At 40.6% G+C, this 19,063-nt stretch overlaps 1 protein-coding gene across 1 annotated transcript in view; it reads right to left on the bottom strand.

The window, feature by feature from the left end:
- Nucleotides 1-14,962: 14,962 nt before the first annotated feature.
- LOC132976889 (plexin-A2-like) overlaps nt 14,963-19,063 on the bottom strand; it is a 108,999-nt gene continuing 104,898 nt past the window's right edge. Inside the window, exon 32 of the mRNA XM_061041130.1 lies at nt 14,963-18,328. Coding sequence (XP_060897113.1) covers nt 18,233-18,328 — 96 coding nt within the window. The 3' untranslated portion in view covers nt 14,963-18,232. The remainder of the gene's footprint in view (nt 18,329-19,063) is intronic.

Here is a 19,063-nt window from a genome sequence, read left to right on the forward strand (position 1 = left end):
CATGGCAAAGAATAAGGAAGTGAGACAAGCTAGCCTACTAACTTTTCATAGTGCAATTCTGCAACAACACTGTAACAAAGCACTGATGTCATTATCCAAGAGTCATTATCCCTTTGTCCCCCCATTTCACCTCCGCAACGTTCATTTTGAAGGCGGAACATCACAGGGGTGTTAATATCGCACCTTGAAACAGCAGTCTGAGTGTGACTTATGTTTCAGTAGATTACTAGCTAACGTTGCTGATTTAATCTCAAATATGTGTTTTGAATGGCCTTGTGGATTTCCACCATCAAGGCTAGGTTGTCTTTTTAGTTGTTGATCAAATCGGAAACTGTAAAATTAGAACTACTTTTGGAGATTTCCCATGTTTATTGTACTTGCAAAGTTGAACAAAGCAGTAAAACATAGTAGCATAATTTGATGTACCCACCCTGAGTGTGACGTCAGAGGAATATAGCTGTCATCTGAATATTGTCTGCTTGAATCCACCTTGATAAGGCTGCAGCCTGAGATCAACACTCATTATTTACCGCTTTCTTACTCTGGCTTGGGCTGCAATCTCTGTCTGGACGGCAGCAGTAATCCACCGCACAATGAAAGGTGATAGCTGACAATAGGCAGTGTCACATTGGTCCTTAATAGGCTTACTGAGATAGACCGTGGAGCAGAATATCATACTCTCAACAAAAAGTGTGATCCACTGTTATGCTAATGCTATTAATCCTTTTCAGTGACCCTGAAGCCCCCACCGCTCAGCCAGGCCATCAATCAACAACAGCCATCCCAGTAGTGAAGACACCACAGGATTCATTTAAGCCTTTCACACTTCTACAGGGTCCTGAAAGCACCCCCTACCCCCACGCCCCCTCTGCAACTTGAGGATCTTTGCTTTACTTTTGTGAGCTACTTTTGCTAGCAGTTCTCATGCTCTCTATAAATCACACATCTGGAATGACTTGTGAAGGTATGCATAATGACTTGTTAAAGAAAAAAAAAACTCCACCCTCTCAGACAACAAGAAGTAGCAAAACAACAAATTGAGAAACGTTAACTTGACCACAACCTCTTCTTTTACATGCTGGAGAAACGGTCATGTAATTTGACACCGCTCTCAGTGCCCAACGCCCCCACACACATCCCCCCCCCTCAATCACCCCATTTCCTCCCTGTTACCCCCCTTTCTCCTTTTCCAGTCCCCTCAAACACTCAGCTCAAACAGCAGGGCGTTGGGGTGGGCAATTGGCCCCTCGCTGAGCCTCAAGATGAGCTTTGCTGCAAACCCCCGAGAGAAAATTCAGTGGCATGCCCGTTACAGCAGCCACAGCTGGACTGCAGCAGTCCTGTCACCCCACTAAAACATTAATTAGACTGTTAGCTTGTATTAGCTGCTAAGTATTTTTGCTACTGGAGTCCTCATGAATCACAGCTTCTACTCAGATGCCAGAAAGAAACAAGACAGAACTTTAACTCTAAAGGAAAGAAGAACCCTTTCAGTTTTGTTTTTCTCTCTTTTTTTCTTTTACTACATCTATCACATTATCACCTTAATTATTACCTATTTTTGAGATATTCAATACTTTGAGGAGTTTCTAAATGTTATAAAACAGTCTTATTTGAATACTGTTGCCCCTGTATGACCAACAAAGCAAACCAGACCATCAGCTAGAAGATTGGCTAAATGTATTTATTTATTTTTAATGGCCATCATTCCTGTAATGGGGTTGGAGTCCTAGGAAGGGACTTGAGTCATTTTGAGAACAATGAGTCTTTGTCTACATTTTCACCCAAAATTTGGCAACTAGTAGCATGTTATCCAGGAAAAAGGAAACATGAGTTCAACAATGCATTCGAATCATCATCATCATCAAACCATCTTCTTCCAAGACATTTTTTAGTCTATTATGCCTGAAATATTAATTAAATACTCTGCTAGTCATGAGTGTATTAACTCCATGCAAGTCAAGTAAGGAATTGTGTTCATCACATGGGTCATAGTAGAGATAAACAAGACCCCAACTTAAATCATCCTCATCTATATCAATCATTATTAGTATATCGCCAATTCATAACAAATGTTATCTCCAGACACTTTACAAAAAGCAGGTAAAGGACTCTTCTGTTATATTATCTGCAAAGACCCAAAACCAATCCATCATGAGCACTAAGCGATGTTTGGTAAAGTTACAGTGGCAAGAAAGAACTTCCTTTAAGAGGCAGAAATCTTGAGATTTCTTGCGGTTTGTTTATTTCAAGCTTCATTGAATTTGAAGCATGAGTGGCAGTGCAAAAAAAAAAAAGTGCAGTTCCTCAGTTGTCCACTTGAGGCGCCTCCAAATGACCCAGAAGTCCCAAACACACACCATCTTAAAATGTAAATTTTGACAGCAGAAAAAATCAAGTTTACAATCTGGTACCAAAAAAACATTTCAGTCTGAATAGCTTGTATGTTTATGGGCTCACACTTAAAATGGGTTTAATTGTGTTTTACTCATCCCTAAGACTTAAGGCCCGCCTTAGCTCCAGCTGTTTGCCTACTACTAAGTTGATCAGTTAATTTGACGTGTCTGCTGTAAAGACTGGGCATTTTGATAAGGGACCTCAGTGGGATCCCTCTGGTTTGGGAGCCAGGCTCAAGTGGACACACTAGGAACTGCAGTTTTTTACACTTCCACATTGGCTTAATTTTCCAAAACCAGAGGTTGCCAGTTATTTTAAAAGCACAACATAGAACTTGAAGGTGAGGTGAGCACAGTCAGAACTCCTTTTTTAGACACCAAACTTCCTTATCCCGGCCTTTCTTTGTGTCAGCGTTTGCTCTGAAGTGTCACGGAGTAGCTCATCATGGTCACACAGGAAACCAGCACAGACACCAAGTGCATTCCTCGTCGACCTTTACAGAACACCAATCTGGAAAACATTTCTACCGCTGGCATCCTGTGATTTAAAGCCCATTGGCCTGCCTTCATATGGCTTTATTTGTTTATAGTCTATTGACTGTTCTTCACATCTGCTGCCGCTTATAGAGTTTGAAAACATACCCTCCCTTCACCTTGTAGCTGCTGCAGTGTTTTTCTTCACTTACAGTACATCACATTATCATAAATCTGCTGCTGTTGTAGATTGTTTCTGACAGCAGTGTGTATTTTGGTTGAGGTAACAAGTGTGTTTTAAACAGATTTGAGACCTTCTTTTTAGCTCCATGCTTTGATGGAGGCTGTGTGTGTGTGTGTGTGTGTGTGTGTGTGTGTGTGTGTGTGTGTGTGTGTGTGTGTGTGTGTGTGTGTGTGTGTGTGTGTGTGTGTGTGTGTGTGTGTGTGTGTGTGTGTGTGTGTGTGTGTGTGTGTAAAAGCGTTCTGAATTGTATAATTGTGGGTCCCGGGAGAGTATAGGAAACCGGTTTAGATATCAAAAGAGGAGCGTCGTGCTTTTGTGCTTGTACTTTCTCACGAGGACTCCCTTTAAGATGTCCCTCTATACTTGGAAAACCACAGAAATCCAGAGCTGGTGCCAAACATTTTGTGAACAATCATTTTTATACTTTTATTCATGATGCTTTTTCTTTCTTTCTGTCTTTCTTTCTTTTCTTTTCTTGACAAGAATCAGAGCAGATCTAGTCACACATGAAAAAAAAAACCTGTTTCTGATCTCAAACATCAACTTCATAGCTTCTTGAAGGCTTGCATGAAGTAAGGAAAAGTTTGGGATTTCATTTCAGTAATTTCCAGGTCTGGATATGGAAAACAGCATATATAAATTACTTCAAAAATGTTCATTTATTTATTTCAGAATGTTGCCCATATTCTGCTACACATGAATATAAGAAAACTGTAAATTGATCCTACAAGCAAAGGCAGCCTGGGTATTAAAAATGTTTACCGCCATGTGTAAGAGTGCAAAGCAAGATTGAAAGCAAGACAAGAAGTATGGCTCATGTCTGAAAATTAACTCAAGCCCGTTACATGATGCAATTCTGCAACAGCCCCGTAAAAAATTCAGTCGTCATTGCACTGTTTTTTACGATTTCACATTACGTTATGTTGTTGCAGAGGCAAGAGAGGCATGGCATGTAAACAGAGGGAGCTACACACACACACACACACACACGCACACACACGCACACACACACACACACACACACACACACACGCACACACACACATACACTGTAAAATGCATGTAGCGTCACAAATAAACAAATATTAAGCCATGTCTGAGGTAATGCTCTAATTCATGAACTGTTGTTTCCATGGACCCAGTGAGTAAACAAGCTGTGAAAATGAACTTCACTTGGGACGACAGATTTTCAGTTCTTCTATATGATGACCCTGATGAAGGCCACAAGCTGAAACGCGTCTGTCTTATTAGTTGATCTTCATACTACACGTGTTGCTGGAGCATTTTGACCTCTTAAATCCTTTCACTCTTCATGCACCTTGGTAGATTGTGAAGTTGTGCCAGAAAATCCTGCTCTGATTCATCAGTTCTTCTGTCTAAAGGACTCTAAAATATATGATGAAAGACAGAAATAATAGTGAGTAAACTTCCTGTTTATATTTGATTGTTTTTCTTGCCTTTTTCAGATTATGATTCTGCAACAGCAGCATAACGAAGCTCCTCCATCATTACGTCTTTGTACTTTCATATCAATCCAGCAATGACGTAATATTGGTGTCTCCATCTGTAATTTCACAGTGTGTTACAGCTTTGTGTATGAGCATGAGGTGTAAAGAAACAAGAGGAGCTCCACATACACAGACTCAGACATGCGCACACTTAAACACAGCGCCGGCTCTGTCGATCCCGTTCTCTTCAGTAACACCTCTGTTACCTCCTCCGATAGTGGCATAAAGGTGGGATCACTTCATCCCCACATTTCAGCCCTGTGCGTTCATATTGAAGGAAGAATGTCCTATAGAGGAATAAATATCACACCATGAACTGGTACTCTGAATAAGTCTTATGTGTGAACGCAGCAGGAAATACTGAGACTGAGCGTGCAGGGGTGATGGTGTTTAAATCACCCAACGGCTGGGCACCCAGTTCCATCTTTGTGCATGTAGTTAAGCCATTTCATACTTTTTTCTGCTTGCAAGTTAATACTGACAATACTTTAAAATAATCCAATATGTCAGTCATTTTAGTTTAAGACTTTGTTGTTTTGCAGCCACTTCTGTGTGCTCCTTTTATGTCATGCCTTCAGTTCTTATTAATAAAAGTGCTATATAATAATAATAATAACCTTTGTGACTTTGCAAGCAGGCTTATTAGAGACGTGTGTTTCATCCTGTTTCAGGGTATAGATTCGATCTCCAGCCTCTGTGCTGCTAATTTAGTCAATTTGGTACCTAAGAAAACCTCTTGACTGTTGCTGAGTTTCATTTACCTCAGATCTCTAATCTCAGAACTGGGAATGACGTCACACTTGGGTTAACTGCGTTCCAGTTGCAAGTCGGAAAAGCAACATGGACGCCTCCAGGAGTACCTTTGTTTTGTTAGCTAATACCGGACGATAACAACACACTACGTGATAGTTTCTCACCGAAAATAACATGACAACACCTCCACAGAGAGAACTTGCACATTACCATCGGTGTGATTGATTTAATTACACAAAAAGACGACTACGCGACGTAGCAGCCATATTGGATTTGAACTCGGGCTACTGAAGGTTCTCAGAATTCCAGAGTCGGAATTCGGCCTTCAGGGGGCGTTCCTGATGATGTATCAGGACGGCAACTCTGAATTTCCGACTTCCGAGATCAAATTGAATGCAGCATATCTTCAGTGAGCATTGCATATTCTTTATAGATAAGATAAAAGATAAGATAAGATATACTTTATTCATCCCAGCAGGGAAATTTAGGTGTTCCAGCAGCCAGCATACATACAAACACACAACACAACACATATACACATACATATCCCACCCATACTAAAAACATGAGCCCACAATACAGCAAGTTTAAAAGTTTAAATGTCTTCTGTCCTTACTTAAAGGGGAGTCGTTATAAAGTGCAATTGCAGTAGGTAAAAAAGTATTTTTAAATCTGTCCTTTTTGCAGCTTAGCTGCCGTAGCCTCCCACTAAAAACACTCTTTTGTTTACACACGAGATTGTGTAAGGGATGCATGTTATTGTCCATAATGTCCAACAGTTTCTGTATCATCCTTCTCCCCATCACCACCTCCAGGGGCTCCACAGCGAGTCCCCAGCACAGAACCAGCTCTCCTAATCAGCTTGTTAAGCTTTTTGGAGTCACAAGCCCTGATGCTGCTGCCCCAACAGACGGCTGCAAAGAAAATGGCACTTGCCACAACAGTCTGATAAAACATGGATAACATTTTGCGACACACATTAAAAGACCTAAGCTTCCTCAAGAAGTAGAGTCTGCTCTGACCCTTCTTGTAGACGGCCTCTGTGTGGTGCTTCCAGTCCAGTTTATTGTTCATGTGCACCCTCAAGTATTTATAGCACTCCACCACCTGCACCTCATCCCCAAGGATAGAGATGGTGCTTAGCTCAGGCCTGTCCCTCCTAAAGTCCACCACCATTTTCCTTGGTCTTTGTTACACATCCCTGACAGCTTGCCTTTAATGTGTCTGTAATATTTCACCTTGTGGGTGTGTTTCAGGCAAAAGGTTGTTCTAGAAGTCGTATTACTGGAAGAGGAAGCTGCTAATTGGACACCTCTAGGATCACTGAGGCCACTTTAAATGGCAGATTCCTCCTCACTCACAGGAGAGCTCATTAGCAGGAAACAGCATTGATTTCATTCACAGGAGACTCCTGCTTTGTTTTTTTTTAAATATTTCCGTGCATATAACTTTAGGCTTTCTGTAAATCATAACTTATAAGAGAGCTTTTGTTTGTGAATGTGTTTGAAATGTAAATCTTTCAAACGTTCTGCAGCTGCTGGCTGTGTTCGCTGTTTATTCTGCGTGAGAGCAAGAGTTCACCAGCAATGGATTATTTGTAAGAGCCCCCGGGGTGAAAACTCTGAAGAGGAGGTTGTAAAACATCCACTTGAGTAATGTGATGATCTTTTGTGAAGAGGAGAAATGATTTTCCACAAGTTCATAATTAACAACAAAGTGTGTGAGATTCATGGCTCCTTTTTGTCTCCATTCACAGGAAGAGAGAAAGCAGTATAGACACTACATTAATGACAAGTTCCTCCTTGAAAGCTTGCTCCTAATTTAATTTAATTGAATTTAATTTATTTCTACAAACACAGACACGCACAATCACAGAAGCACATGGACGCTGTAGTACACATTTTATGGAGCTTTGAAAATGGGAGCCATAAATCCCACAAAGCTCAGCGATTGGCTGCGTAGGAGCGAGCCTGTGTGGAAGTGATTTCAGGAGGAGGGAAAGGGAGGGAAGATTCAGGAGAGGAGGAGGAGGAGTGGGAGGAGGTTTAAAATTCAAACTGCAGCAAATGTTGACCGTTACCGCTCGCTCTTTTTTTCTTGTTAAACTTTATTGAAATGAGAAGGACTTGAGACTGAAATCTTTCTTTTGGGGGGCGACCTGGCTAAAGCAGCACGATGCTCTCTGCTAAAATTAATATAAAGCACAAAGAGCACAACTGTACAATCTCTCCATGACTGCTGTTGCACATATTTTGTAATGTATTGAATTAAATATTTTATGCTTTACTGTTTAATCACATCATAAGCCTGCTTTTTTTTTTTTTTTTTTATTCTACTTTTACATTCTTTGTTTCTGCACTGAAAAACACCAAAAACAAAATCCTTGTATCTGTACTTGGCATCAAATTTGATTCTGCTTCTGGAAAAAAGAACATTGCACTCACAAGATAAAGATTCAATTAAGAAATACATAGATATATTGTTGACTGGGTCTGTCAATAGGACCCTGTCCTTAAGGTCACACTTTAGCTGGAAGGAGAAAATGAAAGGAAAAGAAAGTTTTGTGTTGATGAAGTCACGTCTTTGCAAAACAAAATGTCTGTAAACGACGTCCCTGTGTGAGTTCTTGGCTTTGAGTGTGTGTTAAAATCTTGACCGGCAGACCACCCCATGGCTGTGCAGATGTTCCATACACACACGCACACACACACACACACACACACACACACACACACACAAACACACACAAACCCTCAGGCAGAACAGAACAGACACTTTTTTGTCACAGACACATGTTCCTTACCCTTTGCCCTCCTCTTGTGTCACACTGACTCTCACATGATCCTCCTCTGTTCAGTTCAGTTTATAAGCTTTTTGTCATGAGGGGGGGGGGGGGGGGGGGGGGGGGGGGGGGTGCCTGTCTCAGGATATAAATGTCATCATCCTCTCTGCTCTCTTGCAGTGAGTTTTCTTGAATATTATTTTCTCACATGAGCTCACCCTTACTACACCCTGAAAATGTACCAGGGGGCTGGCAGGAAATAATTTCGGTTCATGTACTGGTTCATACTTTCATGTAAGCACCATAACAGAGACTACATGTCCAAAGCCTCAAGTGATGACACATCGAAAAAAATAAAAATAAATTATCAAGTGATAGCTGTTTTTTGTGTGTTTGGGAGCTTCAGCTCTGGAAAAATTCAACTTTTCCTTAAATCAGCATCTCTACATACATGTAAGCCGATCTGTTGAATTTCAACACAAGCTCATCTCACTCTTCTAAATGAGACACTGATTGCTGAGGTGCATGCATGGAAGCTGTAATTCAGGTTAACCTACAAAGTATTGATTTTAGAAATCTTCCAAAGTTAAAATACTTGTATTCTGTTGTTTAGAAATTAATTTGAACTTGTTTCAATTTGTAATTTCGATGTTTTATTTAAAGCAAAAAATCTATATAATGTAAAACCAGTGATTTTTTTTGCAGTAGTCTTTTAATTTTTTCCAGCGCTGTTTACACAGAATTTGAAGGGATGCTGAAAAAAATGGACTGGCTCAAATGACTAGTAAGTCTGAGCTATATTATCAACATTTAATTTGTACAATTCAACTTAACTTGTTTAATGAAGTTAAAAAAATAAAAAAAAATCACAAAAATAGCAGGGGGAAAATATGTCTGTGGGGAAATACGGGACGGGACTGGGAGATGGAGGCATTTTTTTGCATCTATTTTTGTCTTAAATGTGTTAATGAGTTTATTTGTTAGTCAGAGTTTAAGTGTCAGTATGCATGTGATGCTTTTGTTATTGGATTGTTCATAAACAAATTTGTGCTCAAACAGTGAATGAATGAAAATTGCACATTCTCATTCAAGTCACTCAGTCCATCTTTGGCTCTACGTCCTGCTTGTAATGCCAACTCTGACCAGAAGATGGCACTGCTAGACTGATGTGCTGTCCTCATCAGCATACTGGACATTAGCTCCACCAGCAGCTCCTTCATTATATCCTTCATTGCTGTATATTTTTGTGGCACTGAAACCATTTCCAGCATATAAAGGATGCAGCTGTAAGAGTCAGATTGTGAGAAATAAAGGCAGTTATGACCTCAGACTGCAGGTGACCATTGTCGCTAGTGGACAAAGATTTATTACTACAGCAAATTGGAGAAATAAAATGTCATCATGGATTAGCTCATCCAATAAATCCTTTAAGAAGTTGTTGCTGAAAGAGGCGGAGTGGTTGGTCATTAGGGATTTTATTTTTTATGGACAGCTGTCTTTTGTCCGTGCTGAAAACAAACAGATCAGTGTCTGCTTGATTGTGTGCACTCTGATATTACAGTATGCATTTAATCAGCACAGCAGGAGAGTGATGCTCGCAGACCATGATCGCCTCGAGACTGTGTGTCGGTGCTTTAGATGCTTGATTGCACAGCAGAGAGGGGGAACATTGTGGACATGAAAAAAGAGGAAACAAAGGTGTCTGCCTGTTTTCTTGTGAGCTGAAATGAATGAATGGGAAAAACCTTCTGTACTTCAAAATGATGTGTGATTGTTGTCTGTGTATCAAACATGGATCATTATAAGACACAATAGGGTAACATAGGGGTATTTTACTGTATTGAAATCTGTCAGGATTTCTTTGCATTAACTCGACAAACCTGAAACCCCCTTCAGAGGTCATGTAAGCTCTATTTACAGATTCTGTATAAAATGCTGAATCTGTCAGTGCAGGGCTGGATGTTGCTGTCAGAAGTGTTCTGGTGTACAAGAAGTAACATCCCCTAGCATTTCAAGCTTTCCAAACAGCAACCTGTCAACTGGTGTTAAGAAGAAGCCAATGCAGAAGTGCAAACACCTGCAGTTCCTCGAGTGTCCACTTGAGGCTGGCCGCAAGTGGCTGGAAGTCACATACACACCCCATTCAAAAAAGCCAATTAAACATGTTTACAGCCTGGTTAAATGAGAAAACGAACCTTACATTATATGAATATCTTGTGTTTTTATTGTAACGCACACACGTTTTTATAACTCATATTGATTTGATGAAGTATAAGAGTTATTCATAATATGGGGCGTGGCTTATCGGACTGATGGATTGGTGGGTGTGTTGCAGCTGTTTGTCTAGATGTTAAAGGCCCGCCTCAGCTCTTTCTCCTTGCCTGACCAAAAGCTAGTTTGAGACAGCATTTTCAAAAGTCTGCTTCAGTGGCCAATGAATGATGCCACTGAGCCTACGTCCATGTTTATACAGTCAGTGGTTTCGGTGGACATTGTTTGCATACAGGAAAAAGTCTGTGTGAAGAGCAAGGTGATAAGAATTTCTGCTGTAATGCTGGAACCCATCTTGCTTATTTTAAAATGTCATTTTAGATTTAGTTGGAAATAACGGCCATAATCAGATATCTGCATAAAGTTCAGCAAACATTCAGCTCCCAGATTTGTTTCTCAACACCGACTCCATTCTCGTTTCTCCTGTTGCAATAGAAGGAAGTCTTGGCCAAAAGTTGACCTTTAACCATTGGCTACACCAAAAGCCCCCCAAAAGTTGGCTGTCAAACCCAGAAGCTGGATCGTTCTCACAGGACAGCCGGTGGGTTCCAAAATTGAAGAAGAGTGTTCACAAAGGTGTCAATTGTCTCTGTTAACCCAGGTTTTCTGCTTCAGGCTCTTTTGGCTTTTATACGTAAGAGAAATCTTCATGCGTAGTTTGACTTTTTTTTTCACTGGACATTTGCTTCGGTCAAAAAAACAATTAAACCATTAAATGGCAAAGAAATATCACTGCCGCTGCAAATACTAAAAATATTGTAAAAGAGGACTTACTAATCATTATCAGTTATGAAATCGCTAAGCTTTTTTTTACCACTCCATGCACTCCCCTTTACTAATATGACATTGTAGAGCTCATAAACTTCCAATATGACACTGGTTTTATGAACAGTGATCTTGGAACACATTTCAATGACGATGTTATAGTCTCATAGGTAGCGATGGGCAACATTTTGGGGCTACTGGTATAGCCATTGGTTCGCCACGAAAGACTTCTGGCCATGAGTTCCTGTTACATGTGGATCATAGTCGAACCGTAAGTTGAGTCGTATCATATTTATTTTGTGTCATGTCTGATCATGTCGTATCGGGATGAAAAATCAAATACAAATATATGAAATCTTACAACAGGGAGATAAAATTATTAGCTGGGAATTTTAGAATTTTGGCTTTAAAACATGTTTTTCTTAAAAGCCGCGTCACGCTCTGCATCCCTGTTTTTATATTAATTGCATTCAATTTGAGATCTATCTTTATTTAATGGCTAAAGTCATAAAAATCAATCAAGTGCTGCAGCACATCCTGAGCTTTATCCATTGACTATTAACACAAACCCTGCAGGGTTGTTCAAGGTGCATGGTGCAAGTCCAAGGACTTTCTTTTTTCATTCAACATTCACTCCACAGTCAGAGCCACCGTTTGAATTATTCCACAAGATCTGCAGTCTGCACGTGTAACGTCCATTTTCCCAGGAATCAGATATTCGGAGCCGCGGGAGAAGCAGAGGATGTTTTATACCCAGTGATTTAACCGAGTTTAAGCAGTTTTATTTTACTTCATGTTCAAGATATAAATCAACTGCGTCAATCAGGAGTCAAAGCAGAAAGAGTTGTTCTGAAGACTGTCTGGATTTGATAGAGGAATGATGGGCTTGTAATGGTTGTAGAAGCTCCATAAACCTGTCTGCTTCCATCCAAACACACAGTCTATCATGAGATATCCCGCGGCTCGCTCAGCTGTCAGTAGAGGAGGTTTGAGTCCTAATGATGCTCCTGTGTGTGTGTGCGTATGTGTGTGTGTGTGTGTGTGTGTGTGTGTGTGTGTGTGTTGGAGTGTGTAGTGTGTGAATAGAAATTGCAGGCTGCTGAGTGTAGGCCTTCTGACAAGCAAAGAGGAAAGACGAGGGGTTAGAGTCTGGCAGGTGTACAGAGGACCCTTCAGTATGCTGATGACACCCCCACCTGGATCTGACAGGTCTGTGTTGGGGGGGCCTGGGTGTTCTCCTCCCTACTTCCCCTGTTCTCCTCCCCCCATGCCCTGCCTGCCCAGAGCCCCGAGGGTTAAACATGAATAATGAATTCAGGCTCCTTATGGCAAGTGCTGAGGAGACCTTATATACAGCACACATCATTACAAATACTGTCGGAGCAGACCAGTCTTTACTATTGAGAAGCTGTTGGAGCCTTCTGTGTGTTTGCTTTCAAATTGAAAGGGATTTTCTGTTTTTCTCCAGGATATTTCTTCATTTCTGTTGTTGTTTCTACTTCCATGTGGCACGCTGAGTTTTAATTGTGCTGTTAAAATCTATTTATAATGGTCAGATGTCATTAAAATGATTGCAAAAAAACAGCTGACAACACAGGCTGCCTTTGACAAACTGATAACCTTGTTACTTCCTGATTCACTATTATTAGTTTAGTTTGGTTTGCTGTCGCGTCATGTATTAGTTGTTCGATAGAGGACATGCACAGCTCAACTGGGGGGCAGAGTAGTGTTGTGGTACTCTAGTAATCGCAACACCAGTCTTGAGACCACTTTTTGAAGGTCTCTGTCTCCACTCGGAATCAAAATATTTTTTTCTCTGCCTCAGACTGGGCGGACTCCGGATTTTAAATCAAGACAGGTCAAGACCACCACTGAAAGGCTTTTTTTCCTAGTCATTACTGTGATTAGAAGGAAAATGCCTCTTTGCCTGCTCCACACAAAATGATGACTTTCATTGATATTTATGGTCTTGCTCTTGTCTCGGCCTCGCCCTGCCTTGGCCTTGGTCTTTTCCCGGTCTTGGTGCACTCTGGTCTCCGGTATGTCTTGGTCTCGGTTAGTGTGGTCTTGACTACAACACTAGGCCAGAGTTAGCTTTATAGCTAATTTTACATCACGGCTCCTTTGACAAGAAGATCTAAAAAAACAAACTGCATACAGGAAAAAAAAAAAGCATTACCTTCCCTCTTTGTTTGAGGACGGTTCCAGTGATTTAAGCAACCCAGCAGATGAAAATGTGCTTCATAGTCTGCCAAATGTACACTGTGTGTGATTATAAATGGAAATTGCAGTATGTGAGGTATTTTTGGTAATTTTCTTCATCGTAGCTTCACGACAATTAAGGAACCGAAACCTTTTACAAAGATGCATATGACCTGGTTCAAAAACACCATCTAAGGGAAATTGTAACATCATTATAAAAGTTGTGATCTTGAAAGTTTTTCAGGCAAGTTACTATCTTATTTTGAATGAGCTAACACAATACAGCCTGTGGGTCGCAGATTAAATTCATTGCATGTGCATTATTCTCTGCTATTACCCCCTGTCAGTTTACTTGACAACCTCCAAGAAAATAAAAAAGTCACCCTGCAGAGAGAGAGAGAGAGACTAAGCAGAAGCTACAGTATATACTGTTTTTAGGTATAAGGTAATTACACCTCACCAAACAAAGAAAATAAAGTGTGAATCCAGAGAAAACAAAAAAAAGTGATAATCAGATGAAGACAAACAACCATCAAGGACTTTGTTTAGATCTTTAGAAACTCACCTGCTGTTACGGCTTATCCCCAAAGGTGCTGCAAAAAAAAAACCAGAGAGAACAACACTGAGACTTTGAGATGACACCTTAAATTGAACTTAAAATAATCTACCTGGCATCGCTCCAACAAGGCAGTGTGACGCTTCTTCACACTAAACTCTCATTTTCAGTATTGACGGTGAGAGTGTGGAACGGCATGCGGGGAAGAAGCCACGTGTCGCAGGACTAAAACACATAGGGCGTGCGCCCTGACCACTTGACCACCGGCACCCCCACCCCCCCATACTTTTTACGCTATTCCCTGCCTCCTGAAAAAATGTACGACTTTATTCTCGTAAATTTACGAGATTTATCTCGAAATTTTAGATATATTTTTTTTTTTTTACTTGGCCCTAATCCTCCGTCGTACCATTACACATAAGAGCAACAAATTACACCTTTCTTTTCTTTTTAAGGCCAGTAATGTCAGACCGGGCTGAGGATTTCAATTGATCCATGACATCATTGTCTTGCAGTAAGAGCCGTCCAATATAAAACCCAATAACACTTAAACTGTCAAATCAGCATGCGGGTGTTCCCCTAACATTGTAAGAATGGACTATCAGGTTGAATGAGTCAGAGTTCAGATCCTCTTTAAATGACCTCACCTCCAGACACTCTTTGTGAAAAAGAACCTCTGTCGCTTTAATTTATGGCTCATAGGGGGGCGCTGGTAGCCTAGTGGTTAATGCGCAGGCTGCTGAGTGTACAGAGGCTGTAGTCCTCCAAGCGGGTGACCCGGGTTTAAATCTGACCTTTGGCACCTTTTCCGCATGTCATTCCCCACTCTCTCTCTCTCTCTCCCCGATTTCTGACTTTATCCACTGTCCTATCTCTCAAAAAAAGCCCCGAAATAAATAAAAGTATGGCTCATTAATTAACTAACTTTGGACAATTTTTCATGGAATACAATCAAGCAGGGCGTGATGTATAAGAATTCAACACTCTAAAAAGGAGTCCAGGCAAAAATGATTCTCATCAGCTGCGCATTTAATGTATAACAACAGTACAAAGTGAATCTTTTGCTTGCAAAATAGGAGTGTTCTTTATGTACAATAATATATACAATAATATATAGTTTAAAAAACATTACAGTTTTAAATGTCTGACAGTTTATTGCACAACACATTTATAAATTATCATCAAACCACACATGAAACTGACGTAGTCTCCGTCACATTTGGACACTGAACAGGAAATGCGTTTATTATTATTTATCTTATTTTATCTTTAGGTTAGCATGAGTCAAGGTCCTGTGGGGACTACGTAAACCCCACTGATACTGAAATGGTAAAAAGAGCAGCGCTGCAGAATGACACTTTTAGACAGTCACAGCGACTGTGAATATGGAGCCGTGAAACAGCCTCAAGCTCAGAAACATATTCATGTTTCATCTTTGCAATGGGTGAAAAATACAAACAAAACAAAAAAAAAACCTGAACAAACGCGATGCCTCAGATCATGATAATCATTTTAAAGTTCAGATATGGCACTCTATAAATACAGCAGCGAGGAGACAACAAGAAGGCGGTAAAATGTACATTTGATAAAACAGGATTAAAACTTGAGAATCACACGCTCGAACACAGAGACAAGATGTAGAGGTGACGATAGAGCTGGGAAGCGACAGACAAAAATGAAGTTTTCAAGGACGGACTGCTGATTCAAGCAAATATAATTAATCTTATATCCACCCAGTGTACAAAATACAAGGAACACCCACTATACTCTGAGCAGAACAGATGTCTGCAGAGATCCTCCTCTATGTTAAAATTCAAGGATGTGTTCAAAGTGGATTATCACGAAAAATCAATACAGCATCAAGGCCTCCATCTAACTTAATCTGAGCAGATTACTTCACAGGAGCAGCAGGTGTTCCAAATGTCTCGTACACTCTGTGCATTTCAAGTATAACTAAATGTAAACAATGACTGATGAGGGAGGGGGGGCGGGGGGTAGGGGCCCTGTCGCCAGGGGTTAAGATAATCTGATCCACGATCAGACTCATAGCATCATTAATCATGCTTTCTGCTACAGTTCAATTTGGTCTCCACTTATCTTTGAATGCTTGAATTGGTGGTCTATCGATCATCGCTGTACAAAATGTCCTATCGCTAATGGGATCTCTTCTCTTCAGTGGCGTGTACTAATAACAGCTTTAAACAGAAATGAAACATTAGACATTATATTTGGCACAAAAGCCAGGGATTGGGTCTGGAAATATCTCTCCATAGTTAGTTCACATTTGAAGGTGATTTACCATATTCACACGGCAGCCATATTTCCTCTGATGTCACACTCGGGCTGTGAAGCATTAATGCGTTTATCTTACTGGTGATGTCCAGGTTTGTAAATTCTATTAACATTAGGAATATGACCAATTGTTTTAATTTCACTGGATCAGGTTGATCGGTACCTGAAAAGAAAATGAATAGTGAAAATGTTGAGAGAAACCGGGCTCTGATGATTAACCCAGCGTTTAGATGCTTCAAAATAACCAAGCGTGAAAGGCCTTCTTTACAATGTTGCTGTGTCGACAAACTTTTTGTTTTAAGTGACAAAATATTTTAGCGCGAGGCTTAGTCCACTCTGAGGATGTTAAAATTAAATTTGCACAACGAAACATGATAGAACACTTAGCCTACTAGATAGTTTCTACAAATATCTTTAGTTAAGAAGAAGTGTGTATAGACTTATTCTGCTAGGATTTTATCAACGAAAACTTTTAAATGTATTTTAATTTCTGTTGGCCACTTATATTTTATTTTCCCCTGATTGGGTCTTTAGGGTTCTCAGCTTGTCTTAGATACGAGTAGGAGGGTTTGTGACTTAGCTGTCATTAGCTGATGAGTTAGCAAATATTTTATTTCCCTGGCAATATTGCCAAAGTGATGGTATCTACTGGATTTTCAGATGCGGATCCATCAGTAAGCAGTAAAATGACATCCATCTGTCAGATTGACACAACAGCTAATGTTAGCATTCACCCAGTTCCTAGCTAACATTAGCAGGAACAGTTTATTGGTTGAATGCTAACATTAGCTGCTGTGACATCCAGTTTATCTTGACACATGGGCTGGAGTTGACCTTTCATTGTTCTCTTCAGTTACAGATTAATCAATAACAATGAAATAAAATGTTGTCACAGGTATCAGTCCAACATGATTATAACATTTGAGCTTCCGACCCGTACAGTGATGTCAGAGGAAAATGACCACTGTGCCAATTCGGGGCCTTTCTGTTATTAAAGACCTACCCCTTCACTTTCTTTAAGATTCATTTTCTTAAACCGTTCAGTCTCGAGCAGACGTGTAAATTAGAAAATCTTCATCTAAAAAAAATAAATAATGACATAGAGTTGGTAACGATGCCAAAGTCTTTAGTGTTTTCTTTTTGAAGCCTTTAAAAGGCAACAGGAAAAAGGCTTAACAAACTCACAGTTACACATCTCTGCCCCCGATGGCTCCAAATGACGATGTCACTCCAAGCCTGTGATATGTCGTGTGAAAAAACGTCCTTCATCCCTGACGTGTAAAAGAACTCGGAGTCTTGTCTCACCGCATGTGCTGTCCCATTAAATTGGCTCCTGTCTTTGTTGAGCTCCTCCAGTGACTTTTCAAGTTGAGTCATTCTTTATTAAGCGCCGCTCTCGTCTTCAGAGCTCCAGCCACGCCGCGCACACGCATACACACACACACACACACACACATACACATTTAGGAGAAGTAGAAGCAGCCACTACAAAGGCAAGCCACTACCCAGCAGAAAAGAAGTGGCTGCAAATTCAGCAGCTGTGATGGCCCAAATCTTTTCTCTCTCTCTCCTTCTTTCTCTCTTTTTGTTTTTTTTCTCGACGGGAGCGCTTTCGAAGCTGGATTTTTGCCTGTTGGAGTTTCTTCAGTAAAAACGATGACATTGGACTCAAAAGTCGTGCTTTGGGACGTTCTGCTGTTTGATGTGTAGAGTGGTCTGTGTATGTACATTTGTATGTGTGTTTGCATGTGTATGAATCTCTTTGTGTGTGTGTGTGCTGTCTGTTTGTTTATACAGTAGGTCCATTAATCCGCAATGTCTCTGCGTACATCCATATGCTTGTTTGTGTGTGTGTGTGTGTGTGTGTGTGTGTGTGTGTGTGTGTGTGTGTCTGTACCCAACGTGCGTCGCAGATGGGTTTAGAGTCCTCAGTTAAGGATTACGTGTGTGTGTTGTCTTTGTGTTAATGTATGTATGTGGGTGTGTGTCTCAGCTCTCTGCAGACATGGCTGAGATGATCTGCTCCAATTTATACGCCAACTTCTGCTTCTGGGCCTGCTCATCCTGCTCCAGTGCCTCAATGATCTACAAACACACGAAAACACACACATGCACAAACTGTGAATTCAAGGACACGAGGCATATTGTTCTCGTCGGCTGTGGGACTTAAGAAAATATGTACATGGACATTAATCAAACACAACAGAGCTTCTGCTTTTAATTCTATACTGATTATTTAATATATTGTATGTTTTGCTGCATTTCATCAATTTCCTGGACTTTGTTTGCAGGATAATGTAAATGATTCATCTCTGAGCTGATTTAAGAGATATACAATAGGGTACAATACTATATAGTACAACTACGATAGGGTAGGGTAGGATACGATATGACGGCGACATGGCAACCTGCTTGCGCCTCAACTCTAGGAAGGAGGGGGCGGGGGGGGGGGGGGGGGAGACAGCTCTCTCTAATGTTTTCAATATTTTACTCCAGTATCAACTTTAAACACTACATGTCAGAGTTACATATTGCTCCTTTAACTCCTTATAACCAGCGTCCCATTTAATCCTGCATCCTCCTTTATTTTCTGGCTGTTGACTCCTGCTCACATCACCCTGAATCACGTGTTCAGCGCCATCGTGAGGGGTCATGAAGAAGTGACGTGGTGAGCTAAACTGACAGCGCTTTACATTTTGTTTAAGGAACATATTGATATTTGATACCAGCGATATGATAGCAATATTTTGTCCCAATCCTAATGTGACTGTTTAACAGCTGAAAGATTGACAGTGCTGCCATGGCAACCCAATCCCAATT

This window comes from Labrus mixtus, chromosome 7 (assembly GCF_963584025.1).
Source record: "Labrus mixtus chromosome 7, fLabMix1.1, whole genome shotgun sequence".
NCBI lineage: Eukaryota > Metazoa > Chordata > Actinopteri > Labriformes > Labridae > Labrus > Labrus mixtus.